The sequence below is a fragment of the Calonectris borealis genome, chromosome 3 (assembly GCF_964195595.1).
Source record: "Calonectris borealis chromosome 3, bCalBor7.hap1.2, whole genome shotgun sequence".
Taxonomy (NCBI): domain Eukaryota; kingdom Metazoa; phylum Chordata; class Aves; order Procellariiformes; family Procellariidae; genus Calonectris; species Calonectris borealis.
Window position 1 is genome coordinate 116850704 of NC_134314.1, and position 19706 is coordinate 116870409.

The 19706-nt window shown below is 45.7% G+C and overlaps 1 protein-coding gene across 1 annotated transcript; it reads left to right on the plus strand.

Annotated features, from left to right (window-relative positions):
• Window positions 1-7086: 7086 nt before the first annotated feature.
• CHGB (chromogranin B) lies at window positions 7087-17920 on the plus strand. The gene is made up of 5 exons (XM_075147569.1): window positions 7087-7271; window positions 11364-11407; window positions 12723-12816; window positions 14555-16329; window positions 17508-17920. Exons 1-5 carry the CDS (start codon window positions 7223-7225, stop codon window positions 17589-17591), a joined length of 2046 nt encoding a protein of 681 aa, XP_075003670.1. The 5' UTR covers window positions 7087-7222; the 3' UTR covers window positions 17592-17920.
• Window positions 17921-19706: the final 1786 nt, after the last annotated feature.

Here is a 19706-nt window from a genome sequence, read left to right on the forward strand (position 1 = left end):
TGGTGGCTGCTTTTCCAGAGGCCGGGGGGACTGCTCTCCTGGCTGGCATGCTGCAGAGGCGGGGAGGATGTTTTGCAAAACATCAGGTCAGCGCTGAAATGCGGTTCCTCTGCTTCCTCTGCCTCGCTGTCGCGGTGAGTTATCTGAGGTCCCTGGAGTTGTAATGGGGTAGATGAGACTGGAAAAAAATCAGGAGCGGAAGGATGGTGGTGCTAGAGAACGGGGTGTTGTGTGTGGGGAAGACAACATTCCTGACAGGCCCTACCTTGTTCGTATGGTATATGGCAGAGGAATTATAACTATCATTTGCCTCTGGAAAATTGTCCCTACATCACAAATACAGGTAGTTATCATCTTACCCAGGAGGGAATGCCTGAAAACTCACGCATCTACAGCAAAGCCTAAAATGACAGGCCAGGGATGTGCTCTCTGGTCCTGGCTCTCAGCTGGTATCATTTCAATGTAATGTCTGAAGTCAATGGAACTAGACAAATTTACACTAACAGAGTATCTGCCAGGTATTTTTGGTTCCCAAGGCTGCCTTTAAACTTAAGCCTCTTAAGCCTTTTTTATAAGTGCACAGCATTTCACACAGGGAGCCTGAAAGTCTTAAAACCAGGGTGTGCAAAGGAAAAAAAGGATTTTCTAGTGGGAAGAGATCTTAGCAAAAACTCCTTTTGCATTTTGCAGGTTTTGCTCTCTCTTTCATACGGTCTTTTTGCAGCTGGGTTTCTGTTTTTAGTGCCAGTGGCAATTGAAAAGAGGTGATTGAAAATTTCTTTGGCAATTCCTTTTGCTGTGTGAGTATTGGTGTCATGAAATAGATCTCTCAGCACTGTCTTTTCAGTCTGGAATTATGTGCAAGGCCATAATGGGATTTTTTTTTTCAGTACATATGTTGTTCAGCAATAAGAAGTTTCCTTTGAAATTGTTACAGTCTGTTGCAGAAATCTATATATTTTTATCTTACAAAATTGAAATTTGCCTCTGAAATTTCCATGACACTATCAACCACAAAACAATACTGTTCTTACCAAACAGAACCCTTGCTGAGAGTCGAAGTGCTATAAATATTTAAAGAAACGAATTACTAAGTAAGCCAGACTAGTGCCCCAGTCTGTAAAAATTAAATGAAACATACACAGTTGACAAAATGCAGGCAGAAACACTGAATGGGGCCATTTCATTGCTTAAATGAAATTATTTGCAGTGCAAAGGCAACTGTAAAAGTCATTTTTGCTTAATGACAAGCAACACTCAAAATACAAGGGCTTAAGTCAGCACTTTGCTTGCTGAAAGAAATTTCCATTCTGTTTTACAGTCCACTGCACAAGCCCCAAACTTCTTCACCAGGGAGGTTACCAGCATGGTTAATTGCATACTTTTAAAAAAATGTTGGGGGGAGTTGGGCAGGGGTTGTTTTGTGGGCTTTTTTTTTGGGAGGTGGTGGATCTAGGTGTGCAGCTCCACTGTGCTCAGGCCGGAGGGTGAGATGCTCCACAGCTCTCGGGCTGCTCTCCGGGCATCAGCTGCATGGAAGCTCCAGTCCTGCAGCGATGCCGAGCATCCGAAAACTCTACCAGGAGAGACATGCTGGCGGCTTTCAGGGGTGCTTTGCTCTTTATTCAGGACTCATCTCTGGTGAGGAGGGTGTTGGGGTCCTTGCAGAGGAGGAGGCTTCTGGGGCTGCGGAGGTTGCTCCTGTTGTCAGAAGGCAATTTCATTACAGCTGAGGCTAGGAGAGGACTTAGTCATAGCCAAATTCATAAAGCCATGAGCAATCATGTAAGGGCTCCTGTGGATCCAAAGCTGCATTTTAACTTGACAATCGGTTCATCTGGAGTGGCAGGTTTTGACTAGGACTCCAGCACATAATTTTTTGACAGCAAATCAGAAATTTATACCAAGGTGAGCAGTGGTAGCATGGATAATACGAAGAGACTTGTGACTAAAAATCCCAAGCGGCGCAACGGCAAATTCCTACTTTCTTTTGTAGGCGGGCAGGAAACATGCATGTTGTTTCACATCAATGTCATCTTTCCCATAGATGCCATACCAGCGTAATTGCAAGCAAATTCGGTGAGTTGCTGTCAGGGAAGGACCTAGGAACCTGCACTGCTTTTTAGTGGTAATCATGCTGACAATGCAGTATGGAAAAACTGTCCTTCATTCTGTAGGCCCCCAAATCTGCTTTTTATTTATGTATTTATTTTTGTATTGCAGCATAATGTAGTTTTTTCCCATCTGAGCTGACAAACACTGAGGGAGGAATGACGGGGGGGGAGATAGGTGTGTGTGAGCGGCATATGTGAAGATGTTCATGTGGAAAACCTGGGATGTCAGGGAAATGGTTGTGTTTAGACTTGGTCTTCCCTCTCTCACTTACCTGTGTTTTGGGTTTCGCTTGTTTTTGGTTTTTGTGGTGGGTTTTTTTTTTTTTCATTCTGGTGGTATCTTTACAGCTTCTGTAGCCTGTGAGTGTATCCAGAGGTCCTGAAGATTTGTATCAGCTGGCATAAGGCTTTTTCCAGAAGACCATAGCAGAGTCTGTGCATATATTTTTAATATCCCTGAAAAATTATTACATGTCTTATAGGCATATTTTAAACCTCTTTTCAGTTTGCCCATATAACATTTGACCTTATTTCTGTGGTATAAATACATCACTGAAGAGCTGGAGCTAGAAGGATCCTGCACAGAAGAGGGTTACAAGTAAGCAAAATCTTTTCTTAAAGAAGACCAAGAAGGACAATTCAAGAAGAGTCGACCTGAAGTTTTAAGGTTCTCTTGGTTCTGAAGCAGAAATATCCTGTAGATTCTTTAGATTTTCTTTGAAGAAAGTCTTTGAGACTAAAGACTAGCAGTAGGTTTCTAGCAGTTGTTTCTGTACTCCCTAAGAGCATGTGGCATGAACAAAACCCCACTGTGTGAGGTATTATATAAATATAGAAAGGGAAAAAAGATAGTTGCCCATGCTACAGAAATTACACATCGGTACCACACAGGGTCTCTTCACACCTCCTCTGTCTGTCAACTGGAGCTCCATTTGCTGGGCAGTTCATTGATACCATGCGCTAAGGCCACAGGCAGTGACAGGCGTATTTAACTTTCAGGGGAAAAAGGACCCAAAAATATTTCAGTGGAGGCAAAGATGTGCATTTTAGATTTAAATTGGAAGCTGGTTATTGTGTAAATACAGAATTAGGTGGTTTTATATCTTGGTGCATTCAGGTGATTTGCATCCCGTGAACTCAGTTCTGCTATGAGGGTGGATTTTTTATCACTATTGTGTTTTGGCTGACAGAGAAGCTAAACTGAAATGTGCAGACTGACCACCCATTACAAGTAACGAACTGTACCAGCCCAATCCACCCAAGCACAGGCTGCTGCAGGGTGTGCTTAGAAGCGTTTTGCCTTATCTAATAGCAGTATCATTTCATCTCCCATGGATTCAGCTCAAGCAGACACTGTTCCTGATACCTCTGTCCCTGTCATTTGTCAGATCCTCCCGTAGCTCGTCAGGCAAGCTCCATTCATCAGCATCACTGCAGGTGCCTGGTACAAATAAATAGTCTTTGCTCAATAAGAAGGAGGAGGTCTGAGTGTGGTCCTGGCTGCCACCTCTCACAGAGGCTTTAACTGGAGGCGTGCAAAGGTTTTGGGGTGTATACAGGCATACGCAGCCCCGAAGGTTGTCCCTTCTGCTTTACCAGGCGCCCTGTCTGGATGCAGCACAGACGAGATCCAGCTGAGCACTGGCCTGTTCCCTCTTCAGTGAGTGTGTCTGATGGATTTTAACTCCTCTGAAGTCCGTTACCATACAAACAGGGAGATGAGCCGGGCACCTGCCTCACTATAGAGCTACTAAGATGATAATTGAATTCCTGGGGCATGGTTCAATTACATGTTGCACCAGCTCTAAGCCACTGTAACAGTTGGTATTAGTGAGCTATGTGTAAATATATATATGGTAATGTATAACAGCAGCAAAGCCTAAGCATCTGTGCAACTGCATTATCCATTATGGTTTAACCGGCATTGCTTATGTGTAGACCTCTGAAAGGATTTTTGCTGCCATTAGTGAAGCTAGATAGATGATGTCCCTTGAGATGCTGGCTTTTCAGATTTGATTGGTGTTTTTCTCCAGATCCATCCCCTTAGCATCTTCTGAATGAAAGAGATGAGTTTGTTCGTGAAACAGGCTGCAGGATTTTCATTCCATGAAAACTAATTGGCATCCAAGAATGAAGATAATCCCACTAGCACATCTAATTAGAGGAGAGCAGTCCTCATATTCCCTGAGCAGTCTCCTCTCAATTTAGAAGGAGCTCAGACACAGAAACTCGCTTGTCATCCTTTGAAGTTCTAGCTTCTAGGATGAGCCAAACATGTATTTTTTTTTTAAAGCGTTTGAGAGAATCCAGCAGGATAAATACTGCTTATTCATAGAGCGATAGATTGTCACAACATTATGAGGCGTGTGTATCACTGCGATCAAAGTTCTGACACATCTGAGAAGGGAGGTTGGGGTGTGCCACTCGAAACCGATCCAGTGAAATATGCCACCGCCTGCTGTAATCCTGACTTAATGCAGTCACATCTCTTTCCTAATCTGAGGGGAAGCTCGTGCCAGCTGATACGTGGCTGTAAAAGTCCATGCGAAGCAACATTGTTTTGAAAATACAGGCTGACTTAATGAACTGTGGGCAAGGTGCTTGGATTCTCTCTGTCTGGTTTTCCAGCACTGGCAGAAAAGTCTGTGGGATCGTGTTTTGAAATCCTATCCTTGGGTGCTGAAGATAGAATTAGGTATACTCCATCCAGTTCTGTCCCTGCTCCTGTCACGGACCTCTTGGGTGACCTCCTGCAAAACTTGCAAATCTTTGTAACCTTGATTCTGATCAAATCTGAAGTCGTTACCATGTGATCCCAGTAGACCCCGATATAAATGATGGCCAAACATGCCCCGGCAGTGCTTTAATATCTTCTCTTACCAACGGCAAATACAGGACTTCTTGATTCTTCGGGATCAGCCCACACATTGCTGAGATGAGGGAGTGTTTCAGAGAAATCCTACAAGTCAAATATAAATAAACCAACCAGCACAGAGGAAACAGCTGTGAAGCCCCAGTGGTTGCTGCTGTGGTGCAAGGGATGGATTAGAAGCCATGTGAGGCAGGGGTGCGGGACTGCGGGACTGCTTAATCTCAGCTGTCTCTTCTGCAAGCAAGGCGGCTTCTGTAGTGGTGGTTGTACTGACTATCAACAGGACTTGTGCGATACAGGTACTTAGTACGAATACCTCATAGATACTAAAATAGCTGGCTATTTTTATTCAGCATCTTTGTATCACTTGCCCCTTTTGACTGTCATGTCCAAGATAAGTATAGCCAGGCAAATGCTGGAGTAGAGCAGTTACACAAAGATAACCAGAGTGCTATTTATATGCCTGGGGAAGCAGAGAACGCTTAAATGGCAAATATTTCACCTAAAATTCTTTCCCGTGAGCTGCTGAGGAGGTTCAGGCCAGGCTGAATCCTCACACAGACAGGGGGAGGGCATGGAGGCCTTGGAGCCAGTGAAATTCTTCATAGTCTTTTGAATCAGGCTCTTGACTTCCCACAGTCAAGGCTGGTGATTTCCAAAGAAGCATCTGCCTGTAGAGATGGGGCTTGTACAGGCAGTATGGGAAGGGCATGCAGGAGGGGAAGGTTGAGGAAGCAGAGAAGATGTTGCAGTGTTGATTTGCTTTTCATGGTGGTCAGGTAACTGGGTTCTGTTATTTTGCAGAAATTGTAATCTGAATGCAAGGTGAACGAGGTATCTGGCTTTGCCTCCTGGAGTTAAAGGCTGTCTTCTGAAACAAGCTTCAAATGGAGTTGACGTTCCTGGCTTCCTTTACGCACAGATGAAGCTGCATGTGAGTTTTACTGGAGTGTTGTGTCCTTGTGCCCTGTTTTATACGTTTAAAGGGTATATGGTCATAGCAGCCTGGCATTGTTAATACACAATATAGTAGTCAGTACACAGAATGATAATAGAGATAACTGCCATTTTGATGTATAGATCCATTGTCCTCCATGAACACTGGCAATTAAAGAGCCACCTGCTTAGCGCTGAGAACAAACAGGATCAACTGATACACACAATTTGGAGATGGCCCTCTAAGAGTTAATTAAATGAAAAGCAAAACAAGTCCTGGTCTTACAATGTCTTTGCGTGGCTCTGAAGGGAGCTGGGGGGAGTGTTGTTCTGTGGAGAGCTCATCACAGCTTGTCATTTGTGCTTTCCAGCCCATCGGGACAGTGGGGACTGTTTAAGAAAATTATGTAAAACTTGATCTCTGTAGGTTTGCCCTGGCTCCCCAGAGCTTCATCACAGTAAATGAGAGGTTTGCCTGTGGAGATGGATGCTAAGAGCAGTGATTTCCCCAGTAAAACTCTTGAGGAACACTGCGTGTCATTCACTCACCAGATGACACAAGTTCGGGGATCCCTTTCCAGTCGTTCTCTGGTTCTGGGTTTGCTGTGTGCGGGGGCGGGGGGTGGGAAACGATTTGAGTGGAAGGGACAGAAACCTTGCAGGAAAAAAAGGCTGCCGTAGCACCTGAAAAGGCTTTGATAGGAAATGGACGCGGAAACGCAGTGGTGATTTCTTGTGAAAGCTGTTCCAGAGGGATGGATTACCGCACCTCCTCCCTGTGGGTAGAGGCTCAGCATCCTCTGAGCTGGGAAAGACCCGAGGATGATACCGCATCCTCTGAGCTGGAGAAAGGGGCAGGGAAACCCCGCTTTTGTCCTCTTCTGAGGGGACGGCGGGGCGGGGGGAGGTAAAGGGGCCTTAGGAACATCGGGCGGGGGGCAGGGGGAAGAGGCGCGGTAGTTGCAAAGGACGGGAAGATGGGCTCGGCTTTCCCAGCCGGGGAGAAACTTCCCCCGTGCCGGCGAGCCGCGGGGGCCGGGATGGAGGGGAGGGGGCGAGGGGGGCGGGATGGCGAGGGGGCGGCCTGCGGCGGGGGCCGAGGGGGTCCCGCGGCTGCGGGCGGCGCCGCCGTGGGGGAGAGGACAAGGCGGGGGCGGCGGCGGCGCCGCCCCCGGGGGCTCGGACTGACGCAGGCGCCCGGCGGGGCCCCCCGCCCGTCTCCTCCGCCCCCGCTCCCCCCTTTAAATAGCGGCGAGCCGCCGAGCCGCGCCGAGCGGAGCGGAGCTGAGGGGAGCGGAGCATGGGCCCGCTGGCGCTGCTCGGCCTCCTGGGGGCCGCCGCCCTGGCAGGTGAGCGGGAGCGAGGGCGCGGCCCACCCCCCCCCCCCGGGGGAGGGCGGCCGTTGGGCTCCCTCAGCGAAGCCCGCCCTCGCCGTGAGGGAGCGGCGAGTGAAAAGCCCCGGCGGGCGCGGGGTGGTTTGAGGGGGGTGGTTTGCTTCTGGGGAGCGGTGGAGCGCTCCGCTGCCGGGGGGGTGACGCCATCGGTGGGTGTATGACGTCATGCCCGGCCCGCCCTGCGTCACCCCGGGTCGCCCCTCCGGCCGGCCCGGTGAGAGGGAGGGTGAGGTAGGGCCGGGGCTTGAGGAAGGCGCCAGCGGCACGGCGGGGGGCCCGCCGGGCTGCCCGGAGCCGTGCCCCGGCTGCCGCCGCCCCTCCGCTCGCCGCTGCCGGGCAGGCGGCGGCCGGCCGTTTCCCTCACGCTGTGCGGGGGCTAGCCGGCTACTTCTAATTTATTTGTCTCCCCTATACGGCTTCTTTCCACAAAGGCTTCTCGGTATAATTTTATTCGAGCGGTGCTGCTAGATTTTTGCCAGCTAGTTCTTGATACTGGGAGGTGATTGTAAAGTGGCAGGTCTGCAGCTTTAACTAGCAGAAAATTTTTTTGGCGTGTGGCATTAAATATTAAAACCACACTGTGAAATGAAGATTAAACACAATAGGATGAGGTGATCGCTTGGCTTTATAGCTTTTTTTGCATACGACATCATTTCTTGAAAGAATTGGTGTCATTCTGGGTTGAGTAGTTCAGCTTTAGGATTATTAGAGGTCTCCACATGGAAACGCTCTGGGACTTGTACAGAAACTCTATAATGAAGTTGACTACCTTCAAATGCCCTTACTGTAATCAGAGGGGAGGGTGGAAGATGGGGGGAGAGATCCCAACCCAGAGAAGCTCACCAGACTTATTCAACAGACCCCATGGGGATTTCTTACCAAATATTATTTCCTGTTTATACCATCAAACAGGTCAGGTACCTTTTTATGTCCTTTTTGGCTATCTTGCTTTCAAATGTCAGCCGGAATCAATGAACTAAGACGCTTGGTTGGGGCAGGGAATCGGTGAAACATTAACTTCAAGAACTTTCTAGTGCTCCTGCTACAAATCAGTATGCCAAAGTTTCCGTGATATTCCCTAGGAAGGGTTTTTGCTGACATTTTGATGAGCAATGGCACTGCACTGAGTCATCGGCATTAACGAAACAAAGCCATGTGGGGATTTCATCAGGGACCCACCAAAAGATCTGTCCCAATCTTGGAGATGCAAGCAAAAGCTGTGTGAATTTGTCGGGCATTTCTCATCCTTTTTCGTGATCTTCATCATCTCTCAGCACTTCTGCAAAATCAAATAATCTGATCGTAACTGCCTGGGCAGATTTGGTTCAGGAGGTGGAAGTAGACCCAGGGCTTTGCTTTACTTTGTGGGTCTGTGGTCTCGGTTTTCTGCACAGGCAGAGAAAGGATTCGCGTCTCGGTGTGTGCTCTGACTTTGTTTCTGCTGTGAAACCCTGCAGTTGTACCGTCTGCTGTGTCCCCGCAAGCCCGGTGGGTGGCTGCCCTGCCACCCGACGGTGTCAGTGGTGCCAGAGTGATGGCTTCACCCCTCCTGAGCACATGTGGAGAGGAAGGCAGAGGTCTTGGCCAGCCATCTCCAGCTGGCAGGTGGCCCCGAGGGAGCTCTTGCCAGCTGGCACGGGCTAGCGCTGCCAGCACCGGTGTAAAGTGGGGCATGCTGGCTCCCCATGGGCTTCCTGTATCAGCTCTGGCAGAGCAGCTGCCTCAATATATTATTTCAGGCGCTGGGATGGATTGGATACTCATTTTGTTCCTCTGGGCAGGTTAATATGGCATATGTCCAATATCATTTGCTGCTTCTGACATTGTTATGATAGCCTAATGCTTCCTCTTTGTCTGTGCATGTCAGCTTTCATCATTAACCAAGCACTTGCTTGATGGTCATTAATCTATCTGTAAATCTCCTTGAAGAGACGGGAGCTTTGGAATGACAGGGCAAAGGCAGTGATTACAACCTGACTTCATATTCCCACACCACTGACATAGTACTCGAGAGGCAGCCTGAAGTTGGTATCTCTAATAGCAAAACGTTCAGAAGTTTGGCTGTTCTGTGCTTTACCGCATCAACTGGGTGTAACTCACAGTAGATGTGCTGTGGCAGCATCACTAAAAGGACAAAATCAGATGTTTGCCCTTGTGCATGTCATGATTTCTCATGGGCTGGAGGACCAGAGGACCCTCGTCAAGAAGAGGCAGTGAAGTGGGTCATCCCCTCTGCTTACATGTAAGTGGTGACCGTGAGCAGCTCGTGCCTTAAGAGCAGTGTCTCCAACCCCTGTGGGACTGGGACTTTGCTGCCAGTCTCCTGCCCCCGCATGTACGTACATCCTTATCCTCTGTGCTCAAATGGAGGATGCAGGCAGGTTAGCCTGCAGCGGTGTCAGCACTGTGCAGTCTGGTAGTTATTTGCATACTAGGTTAGTAAATAAAGTAACCTAAAGCCTGGCTCAGTCAGCACTGAACGCAAAAGATGGGGGAGAGGGTTGGCTCTGTATAGCACCATCTCCCCCATACACCACCTGGCGTTCTGGGGAAATGATGGGGTAGGGATGTAGTGCTATTTTAGGGGAATCCCTTCTGTGCTATCCTTGCGTGGGTTCCCTTCCCTGATCGCACTTGTATACGCAGAGAAGAGACGGGGGCTGGAGAAGCACATTCCTACATATGTGTTTGGGGGAGCAAAAATAGAGGACAGTAGAAATATCAAGAGCGTTATTATTGTATTGCGTTCAGTTATTACACACAGAGTCAGTGCTCGAGGGGATGCCTGCTTCCTCTGCAGACACAGAAAAGACGAAAGGTTTTGCCGCTTTCAATAGCGCAAGGCTATGTGCTCTTGTCTGCTTTGCAGGAAACTTCCTTGGGGCAGTGTTAGTTTCCCTGATGCTGTAAGGTAGACTGACCCCCTTCATCTCTATAATCTGCTTTGTGTTCATCTGTTACAGAAGATCTCTCACTGTCCCAACCAAGCAGTATTGCAGAGAGGGTGATAGGTGTATTTAAGACTATCCTGACTTGTGTAAGAACTTCAGAGCTGCACCCCAAGCTGTACACTTGTGTACTGTGATTATACACTATGTGGTAAGTCTGTGAAGCCATGATACAATAAGCCTTGCTTCTACATACTCGTGTGTGGCTGGCAGACTTGCTTAACTTCACTTCTGCAAATCTCAAGGTGGATGAGAATTGACACGGTTTATTAATAATGCACAGCAGCCAAGCTCATTAATCAGCTGGAGACATATCGCAGCAGTGATGGCAAAACAAAGCAGCATGGAGGTTTCATTTGCAACAACGTCTTTCCAAAAGCAAATACCTTTGACCAGGTACAGTAGAACTGGTGCAAGGAGGTGTTAATTACCCCACACGTCCTCAAGACAGAGAGAGAGAGAGATGGATTGTGCGGCTTCCTTCCGGAGTACTGTTTTCCCCTGGGATTTGATTTTTTTGCTTATTTCTTGGGGTGATAATGGACCACCCGGTGAATGGAAATTTTCCTGTCCCTTCTGGCTCTGTCCTTCCCTCCAGAAGCTGCCTCCTATCCAAGCGAGACAGGATTTCTCCAGTAGGATTGGGACAGTGGTTGCTTTAAAGCCTTGAAGACCACTATTGGGTCTGCTATTGGGGAGGTGGTGGTGGGGCACCCAGAGCCCCTTGCAGAAGCCAAAAGGTTCTTGGGGTGGAAACACGCCTTGCTTGTTTCCTGTTTTTTTTTTTTACCACCAAATAGGTACAACTACATGAAGACCTGACTTGCAGTAAAGCTCCGGTCTTGGAATTTAAGTGTTGCTTTCTATTTTTTGGTGTATATTCTTTTTGTGCTAGAAATGTCAACATGCCTCTTCTCTCATGCTAAGCTGCAACTTTACATTGCTTTTCCAGCCTGGATAAGAAAAGATGTAATGCAAAATGTGTCTGGTTTACTGATCTGCCAACTCAAAACTCATCAGACCAGTTTGACTGAGGACTCCTGTCAGTGATGCTTGTTGCTAGGATTAGTGAGTCTGTAATAGTTTGTTTTTCTTCTAGGTGTCAGCGCAGTTCCAGTGGAAAAAGACCAAATTGAAGAAATGGTGAGTAGCTGTATGTCAAAGCAAATTTCAGAAAATAGCAGTCACATGCTCTCCATGTTTTGTCTTTAAACTCTCAGGGTAATGGAGTTTTTTTTCGTAAGGGTAAACTCTCAAGACATCATCAGTGATGTGGAACTCACAGTCCCTTTAGCTGTCAGAAGATACCTGCATGCACTTTGGTGCATTTGATGAAAATGGAAGCTGGCTTCTTGTGTCAGTGTGGTACTTTTGAAACTCTACGTTGTACAGCTGCCTGAAAAATGATCTGAAATATTATTTGATAGTGCATATTATTGGACTGTAAAAAGTGAGATGGCAACTTGAAGAAAGATGAAGTATCTACAGTTACCAACTATGTAATGGACTTTCTAATGCAGTCCTCCCATCTCCTGCTTTGGAAAGAGATTCTTAACCTGTTTGATTAAATAAATGCCATTAGCTGCTCTCAGCACCTGTAACCTGACAGCAGACCCTCTCCACTGGTTGATAGTGTGATCATTTAGATTAGTAAACATCTGGTAATAACTAAAAACAGTTAAAAAACCCCCGGCTATATAAATGTTTTATTGTCTTCTCCCATCCAGCCACCTAGACTGTCAGTCTGAGAGTCACGTACCCCTGATGATCAGCGATTGCTCACAACCAACAGCTTCAACACTTGAAAATCCTTTTGCATGAATGTGTACAGGAGAGCTACCTTGGTAGCGCTTAGGATAGAGGAGATTGTGTGACTTTCCTAAATCAATCAATTTTCTCTGCCCCGAGAAGACTATCCAGTTGAATGTTAAGCGCTAAAAGAGGCGGGGCTTACAGCACACACACATGAAAAATGTGGAGCATGTCACTTATAGAGGATATAAAGGCATTTTTGGTTTATTGGCAATCCAGGCGATACTTCTGGTAACACCTGTGCAGCATCCTCATTTGGACAGATCGTACAGGATGATCCTCATCTTTTGAATGTGTGTTGTGTTGGTTATTTTTTTGTAGGGTGCTGTTACCACATGTTGTTTGATTCTCCTTTGTACTGAATAGGGTATTTAATATTTAAAAATGTACAAAAGGAGCCTGTTACCTATGCAGACAAAAGGGGAGATAAAAAGAGCTAATGACTCTCTTCTTACTGGTATGGGAGTGAGGAGCAAAGCACTTATTGCCCAAATGCACAGGAAGTTGTGGTAGAGCTGGGGATTACTCAAAACTCATAAATATTAGGCTGAACTCTAATCCTAAACTAGCTTTCCTCATTAACTGGGATGGAAGTAGGATTTCCATTTTAGCCATATTAATTTTTCTCCCATTTTGTTTCTTCTAGGTAACACGGTGCATAGTGGAAGTTCTGTCCAATGCTCTATCTAAGCCAAACGCACCACCGATTAATCCTGAATGCAAAGAAATCCTGAAAAAAAGTAAGTACAACATTATCTGAACTTGTGAAAGGAATTTGGTAGATGGATTCTCTCCTGTGTTGGAGCTGGTGAACTGTTATTTCAGCCTGTGTGAAACTGCTGCCTCCAAATTTCAGTGTCAAAATTCTGATTTCCTTCTGTTTAGTCTGTCTGGCTCAAAGAGCCAACAGCCTGACCTGGTACCTGTCAGGGGTTCTTGGCTAACGCGCGTGGCTCTCTACGTAAGCCACCTGGAGAGTCTGAGAGAACTAGACAAGCTCTTTAGGTAGCCTGAGAGGTCAACGAATGTGACCGGGTTCGGACCACACGCTGAACGCATCCCAGAGGGTAGGAACTGGCTTCAAATAACCGCCGCTTAAATCAACAAGGCTCCTGCGCCTGGTGGCAGCTGAGTCCACGCCCAACTCGGGAGAGGGGAGTCTTTTGCTCAGCCCAGAAACGATGAAGTTTGCGGTACTGATTCCGGAGGTCTGGAAACATGTGCTGAAAGCTCCCTGTGGGAGTGCTCATTCCAGATGAGCTCGTTCCTGCAGCGTGGTGCTTAGCGGCCTCCGTGTCGAGGTGTAAGCCTGTTTGCGTGCTTGGTTACTGTCTGTAGTGAAGTGTGGTTAAGTTTGACACTGTGCCAAACCATGGAATGCACATCTGTCTTTTCTGCCCAGTTACATTTATTTGATTACAGAACAATAAAAAGGCTCTTGAACTTACCTGCCAGCAAGAAGCAATAATGAAACCCATCTGTCTCCTGCTTGTTTATAGAGGGAATAATGTATGGCCCTAATACAGTCATCAGAAGAGGGTGTTCTTTGGGCTTTGGGAATACATGTATTTCTATCTAACTCGGCCCCAAATTTCTAGGAGATGCTGAATGCCATCAGGCATCAAGCTTTGTTTATCGTATTGTTAGTTTCAGAAAAATCTGTGTATTTGCCATGTTTTGGAAAATGAAAAAACACTTACTGGAGAGAGAGGGTAAGGACCATATTTTTGCCATTAGACAGATCTCCTCCAAGAATATCAGATAATGAGAAGCTTTTCAGAAATAATGAGCTATTTTTAAATCTGTGCAGCTATTGTCTGAAAACTTTTAGGATTTGTGATCTGTTTCTGATGTTACTCAGACACAAGTGAAGCAGAAATATCTTCACAGAAATATACTGTTACCATTGTGGTCAGAGTCAGACTTTCATTTAGCATTTTGGAAATAGTGGAAGGAGCATGATTTGATTAAACATAACTATTGCAAAGTAACAGATTTTTTTGTTTCTTTTTTTCAGTCAATTTAGAACTTTTAAAATTTGCTAAAAGCCCCAGATATTTTCGAGTAGCTTGAAATAGATGGTTGTCTTTTTTGTGAATAAGCATGTGTGATGGACAAGGCTTGACGTTCAAAGAACTGAAAACAACTCCAGATTCTATTGATTTTTTAATGGGAATGAGAGTTAATTTAATTCAATACTAAAAATGTGATCACAAACAAAGAAAAAAACGAAAGAGGAAAAGTTATTCTGGAAACTTCAGTGGAACTTTTAAAATGCCTAATTAAAAGAAAATTAGTTAATGCTTTTCCAGGCAAACATAGAAAATATTAGAAAATGACTAATTTTAAAAGCAGAATTAAAAAATTAATTCTGTCCAAATCTTCTTGCTACTTTAGGAAGCCAGTTATCTATTTAAACTGAAATAATGCTTCAGTGGAGAGTTGGATTACTTCATTATGCTGCTTTTGTTATTGTAGGTGGTAGAAATGACAGAGAGAGAAGCGAAAACAAACAACTTGAAGTGAGGAATTTGAAAGACCTAGCAGAGGTTGAAAAACATCATACTGGGAGTGTGGAGAAAGAACAAAGTCAGGCAGAAGAGGAATCTAAAAAGTACATGAAAGGAAGTGATGAGGAGAAACTTGCTCACGAGGAAGTTAAAAGCAAGGAAGAGGAGTATGGACACCACACACCTATTCAAGAGGAGACACTTCATACAGAAGAAAAGAAACACTATCAGGAAATTAGAAGAGAGGAGGAGAAGAGCTACCACAGTGAAGAAGCAAGCAAAGAGAGCAAGCGTCGTGACGAAGAGGTAGAGCATGCTGTGCTCAACAAGAAGTCCCACTCTGGAGGCATGAGCACAGAGGAGTTCCCTGGTGGGAATGATCAGCGCCCCGTGGGCCACTGGCATTCGGAGGAGGGAATGCAGAGCCCTTACAAAAGAATTCGTGAAGGTGAAGAGGGAGAGGCAGAGGAAGAAAGAAGTGAAAAATATCACCGTGAGTCTAAGGAACGTGATTTCTCCCATCAGCAAGAGCATGAAGAATCTGATGAGAGTGAAGAAACAGAGGAGGAAAAGCAACCCTACAAATCCAAACATTACCATGGGAAGCATAGAATGGGTGACTCCTCTGAAGAGAAGGGCCATGGTCGTGAGAAAGAGGAACTAGCTGAGGAATCAAACGCAGAGGAGGTCCATCTCTGGGACAAAAGGAACCACCACCAGAAACATCATGAAGAGTCTGAGCAGCAGCGTGAGGAGAAGAGTGGTTATCATGGGAGGCACGGGTCTGACGAGGTGGAGGAGAAGAGGCGTGCAGACCAGGGAAGCGAGGAGTACAGAGAAAGGTGGCAGCAGAGTGAAGAGAGCAGTGAAGAAGAAAACAAGAGGCATCGCCACAGTGAAGAAAGTAATGAGAAATGGCGTGAGGAGAGGAGACACCATGATGGATCACCTGAGGTGAGGAGGCACCATTCTGAGGGAAGGACGTATGTTGGAGATGAAAGTGAGGAAGAGCTGGACAGGTATCTCAGCGGTGGCAGCAAGGAGAAGCAGCATCGTGCTGGAGGGAGATTCCGCTTGTGGGACAATGAAGATGAAGGGTCGCAGAAAGCGTACGCTCGAGAGCGCAAAGGGCAGGCCAGAAGACACTACAGCACTGAGGACAGTGTAGAGCAGCAGCGCTACCCTGGCAACAGTGAGGAGGAGGAGGAGGAAGTAGAAAAGAAGCATCACAGCAGTGATCAGATGGAAAATGAAGAGGAGAATATGGAGGAGGGAAGATATGCAGAGAGGGAAGAGTACAGAAGCCGTCTCCCTGCAGAGAATGAGAAGAGAGCCACGGCATCCTACAGCCCTTTCTACCCACTGCTGTGGTGGAAAAGCCGGCACTTTGAGAAAAGGGACAGCGCAGGAGAGCAGCTTCTGGAGGGCAGAGAGGAAGGCAGGCCCACCCTGAATGAGAAGAGTTTTTTCCCCGAATATAATGACTATGACTGGTGGGAGAAAAAGCAAATCCTAAGTGCTCTGAACCACGGACGCACCGAGAAGAGGAATCTTGGCAAAACGAACAGATACGATATGAAAAGGCACTACGACAAGATGGATCAACTCGCACAACTTCTGAATTACAGGAAGAAATCAGCTGAATTCCCAGAGTTGTACAATTCTGGAGAAGACATGAAAAAACGTCACGTAATCAGGAATGACAGAGGCAGTCTGAGCCAGAGGCCTCTGACAGAAGAGGAGGTATGTGTACAGGTCTTTCTCTGGAAAGCTAGCGCAAGGTGACTTTACATGCACGTTTCTAAATCCATTCCCAAGGCAGCTGGTAAATTGTGCGTGGAAAAACACAAACAAGACTAAGTCACTTGGAGAGCCAGGGCTTCAGTGATTTAAAAATCTGCTTTCTTTGAATGAATGCAGTGGAACAACCCCAGGGCACAGTTTGTAAAATAAAGACAATGTGCATCTGCTGCAAGATGGGAAGAGAAAGGAGATTTTCTTCCTCTTTGAGCCTTACCTCTCCCTCTAGGGTCTTACAGACTAATAAAACAAAGATGCCCCTTGCAGCAGGAGCAGAGAGGTAATTAGCAAGCACCACTTGGTCTGTGGGGTTGTTTAATATGTATAAGTGAAAAGCAAGTTGGACATTTAGAGTGAAATTCAGCTGTCCGTTGACTTCCCGGCTGTAATTGCAGAGCAGAACCTGGCTTGCACTTGTAAGCCTGATTTGTGCACGTAGTCAATCCTTTTCTTGTTGGACTTCCTGTTCTGCTTTGGTGTCCGGGAAAACTGAGTCTACATGCAATAGCTAGATGCTCGTCATGTATGTCACTGTATCTATTGCACAAAGCTCAGCTGGGAGCAGTGGAGGTTTAATACTAATTTGTATAGAGGTTAAACGGTGTTAGCAAATCATCATAATAAAGAAGAATTGGCTGCATACGTTTTTTTTTTCCCCCTAGCATCTGGTAATGTGGAGGTGTTCCTCTTGTTGCACACCGCTTGCTGTGCGTTGTAAGCCAGAACCACTGTGATCGTCAGGTTGTAGCCTCCTAAGGGACCTTCACCTGGGCTGAAGTGACTGCATGCTGCAGGGAGCGGCAGCTGTGAGACAGCAGGAGGTTGCTACTAGATAATGGTGCTTTAAAGCTAAAAAGATCAAGCTGTGATTAGGGCCAGCTCTCAGAATGAGTATTTTGATACTTTCCCCAGCCCTAATTCAGTAAAAAGCAGGAAATTGCACAAATCTCCGAAGTGTGTGCTGCGCTGCTGTTAACACCCCTCACCCCAGCAAGCTGCCTGGGGACCAGTAAGTAGCAGGAGATGCCTGCCTCGGAAACGTCTTTGTCTCTCATTTTCATGGAACAAAACAACATTTGCAGTGTTATTTGATGTGTAAAACGCTCTTTATGTTTTCACAGGAAAAAGAACTGGAAAACCTGGCCGCTATGGATTTGGAGCTGCAGAAAATCGCTGAGAAGTTTAATGACAACAGGAGAGGCTGAAGACGATCTGCTTTGGCGTTTCAAAGCTGGGTGTAGCTGTACTCACAATACCTGTATTTTGTGGTAAATTCACTGCCACTGGATTGTTGTTTGCCCTAAAAACAGGAAATACTATTTACTGTCCACTATAGTGTAGTGATTTATACAGCTGAAAATGTCTTTAATTTGCTATTATGCTATTGAGATCTGAATAGCATGAAGTTTAGTATTATAACCTTTCATGCAAGGCAGGTATTTTTAATATGCTTGTGAAAATAATTGTGTTAGTGTTCTTCAGAAATATATTTGTCTGAGTTTGAAATAATAAAAAACATTGATCTTGGACGAAACTTTCTCCTTGCTTATTTGACTGATTGGGTTATTTCAAAGTAAGCTGTATCAGATGGATAGATCACGTACAAGATGTTGACTTGTGGTTCACCAATAGTTTTTTTAAAAAGTTACAAGGAGCCTAGCCGTGCCTTTTATTTGCCAGTTAGCAAGAGCACGAGAGGTAAGGAAGAACCAGATTGATTTGCTCCAGTAACTCAAAAATGTCCTGTGAATTACTTAGTTCTGGAAATTAGTCATTAAAGAAGCAAAGGGGTTGCAACACCAAATGTATGCTTGTTGATTTGGAAAGCACGTGGTGCTTCAGAATCAATGCATTACATAGTGGATTGGTTTTGCCACTTACTCAGACTAAGTAGTCCCATTAATTTAATCACCTACCGGACACGCTTTGCTAACACGTTCTTTCTGCCTACCGCAGGCGAGCAGGTCGTGGTGAGGAGCGTTACAGGGCCTGTGTGCTGCACTGGAGCAGGGCTGACCTTGCACAAGGCGCGTTTCTCCACAGCCAGCGAGCTGGGGGCAGGATGGGCTCTGCGTAATGGAACTGTACGATGTCTTATGGAGAATGAGTGAGTGGTGTGTGGAAGGAGGCATTTGGTAATCGTATGACACTACGAAGCAGTAAAAGAAATGATCCTGTAATTAGTTTCAATTACTCCAAATATCTGGGGTTCAGTTTAATTTAACTTATCCAAATGCGGGTTTTTTACAGACTTTCTGCTGTGACAGTGTCTTCAGTTGCTTGTGTAACAGCACCCACAGGAGAGAGGTGCTATACAAAGAATTCAGCCGAGTCACATCATCAGTGAATGTGTACTATCTGTCATCCCAGCTTAACGCATTGAATCCACCTGCTCATTAGAACACAAACAGTCTCCGATTAACTGTAAGGCAATGTGAACGGAAAATATTCAGTGAGCTACTGATCCTTGAACTGTGTGAGCACATCTGTGCCTAGGGATTTTGGTAAGACCACTCAAATGTTTCATCTTGTTTGGTTAAGGTACGTGAAGTTCAAATCCTGGCTCAAAGTAGTTGACAGAACTTTGACTTCAGTAGGACCATGGTTTCACCAGATTTTTCCAGCAACAGTAAGGAAAGTTAGAAGGTGTCCCAGCTGCAGAAATACTTTGTTTGCTGTCTTCAAATTCTGAGGCTCTCCCTTTTCAAATTTACAATACTGTACAAGAAGTATTGCAGCATGGTACTTTTTTCCTCCTTGGTAGTATGAGAGAAAGGATGTCTGTGAGTGTGTACATACCTAGAAGCAAATAGCTTTAGTTGTAGCACAGAAAACTTTATAAATTGTTCAAGTATGTAACTTTAGGGATTTTTTTTTTTTTATAAAAGCTCAGCTTATGCAAATACACATTCATGAATCAGTAACGTTTTGCTTAAAAATATGTCCCTTGAAAGACTTTAAGACCAAATATCATTCAGTGGCTTCCAAGAGCTTTGTGACAGCCCTTTTATCTGTCGCCTTTCTCTGTTCTGCTTGCGTTGCTCTGCAGGGCTGACGCCACAAGCGCCGAGAGCCGAGTAGCTGTTCCGACTGCTCCTGCCCGTTCCATTTTTATCTACGTGTTTGCATTGCCTGTTCAAGACTTTTTGATGGGTAACACTGGAGCTTTTTTTGAACAGCCAATACAATTTACATCAATTTGCATTATTTAAGGGCAAATTGCTTTTGGCATTGAAGCTAGGTGGTACAATTTGAAACAAGTATTGGTGTATAAGATTTCTTGTTCCAGGAAATCAAATGAAGCAGAAATAGTGGTTTTG

Coding starts and splice junctions, on each gene's coding strand:
- CHGB (XM_075147569.1), top strand. CDS start 7,223: ATGGGCCCGCTGGCGCTGCTCGGCCTCCTGGGGGCCGCCGCCCTGGCA. Junction 7,272..11,363: donor GGGGGCCGCCGCCCTGGCAG/GTGAGCGGGAGC, acceptor TTTTTCTTCTAG/GTGTCAGCGCAGTTCCAGTG. Junction 11,408..12,722: donor AAGACCAAATTGAAGAAATG/GTGAGTAGCTGT, acceptor TGTTTCTTCTAG/GTAACACGGTGCATAGTGGA.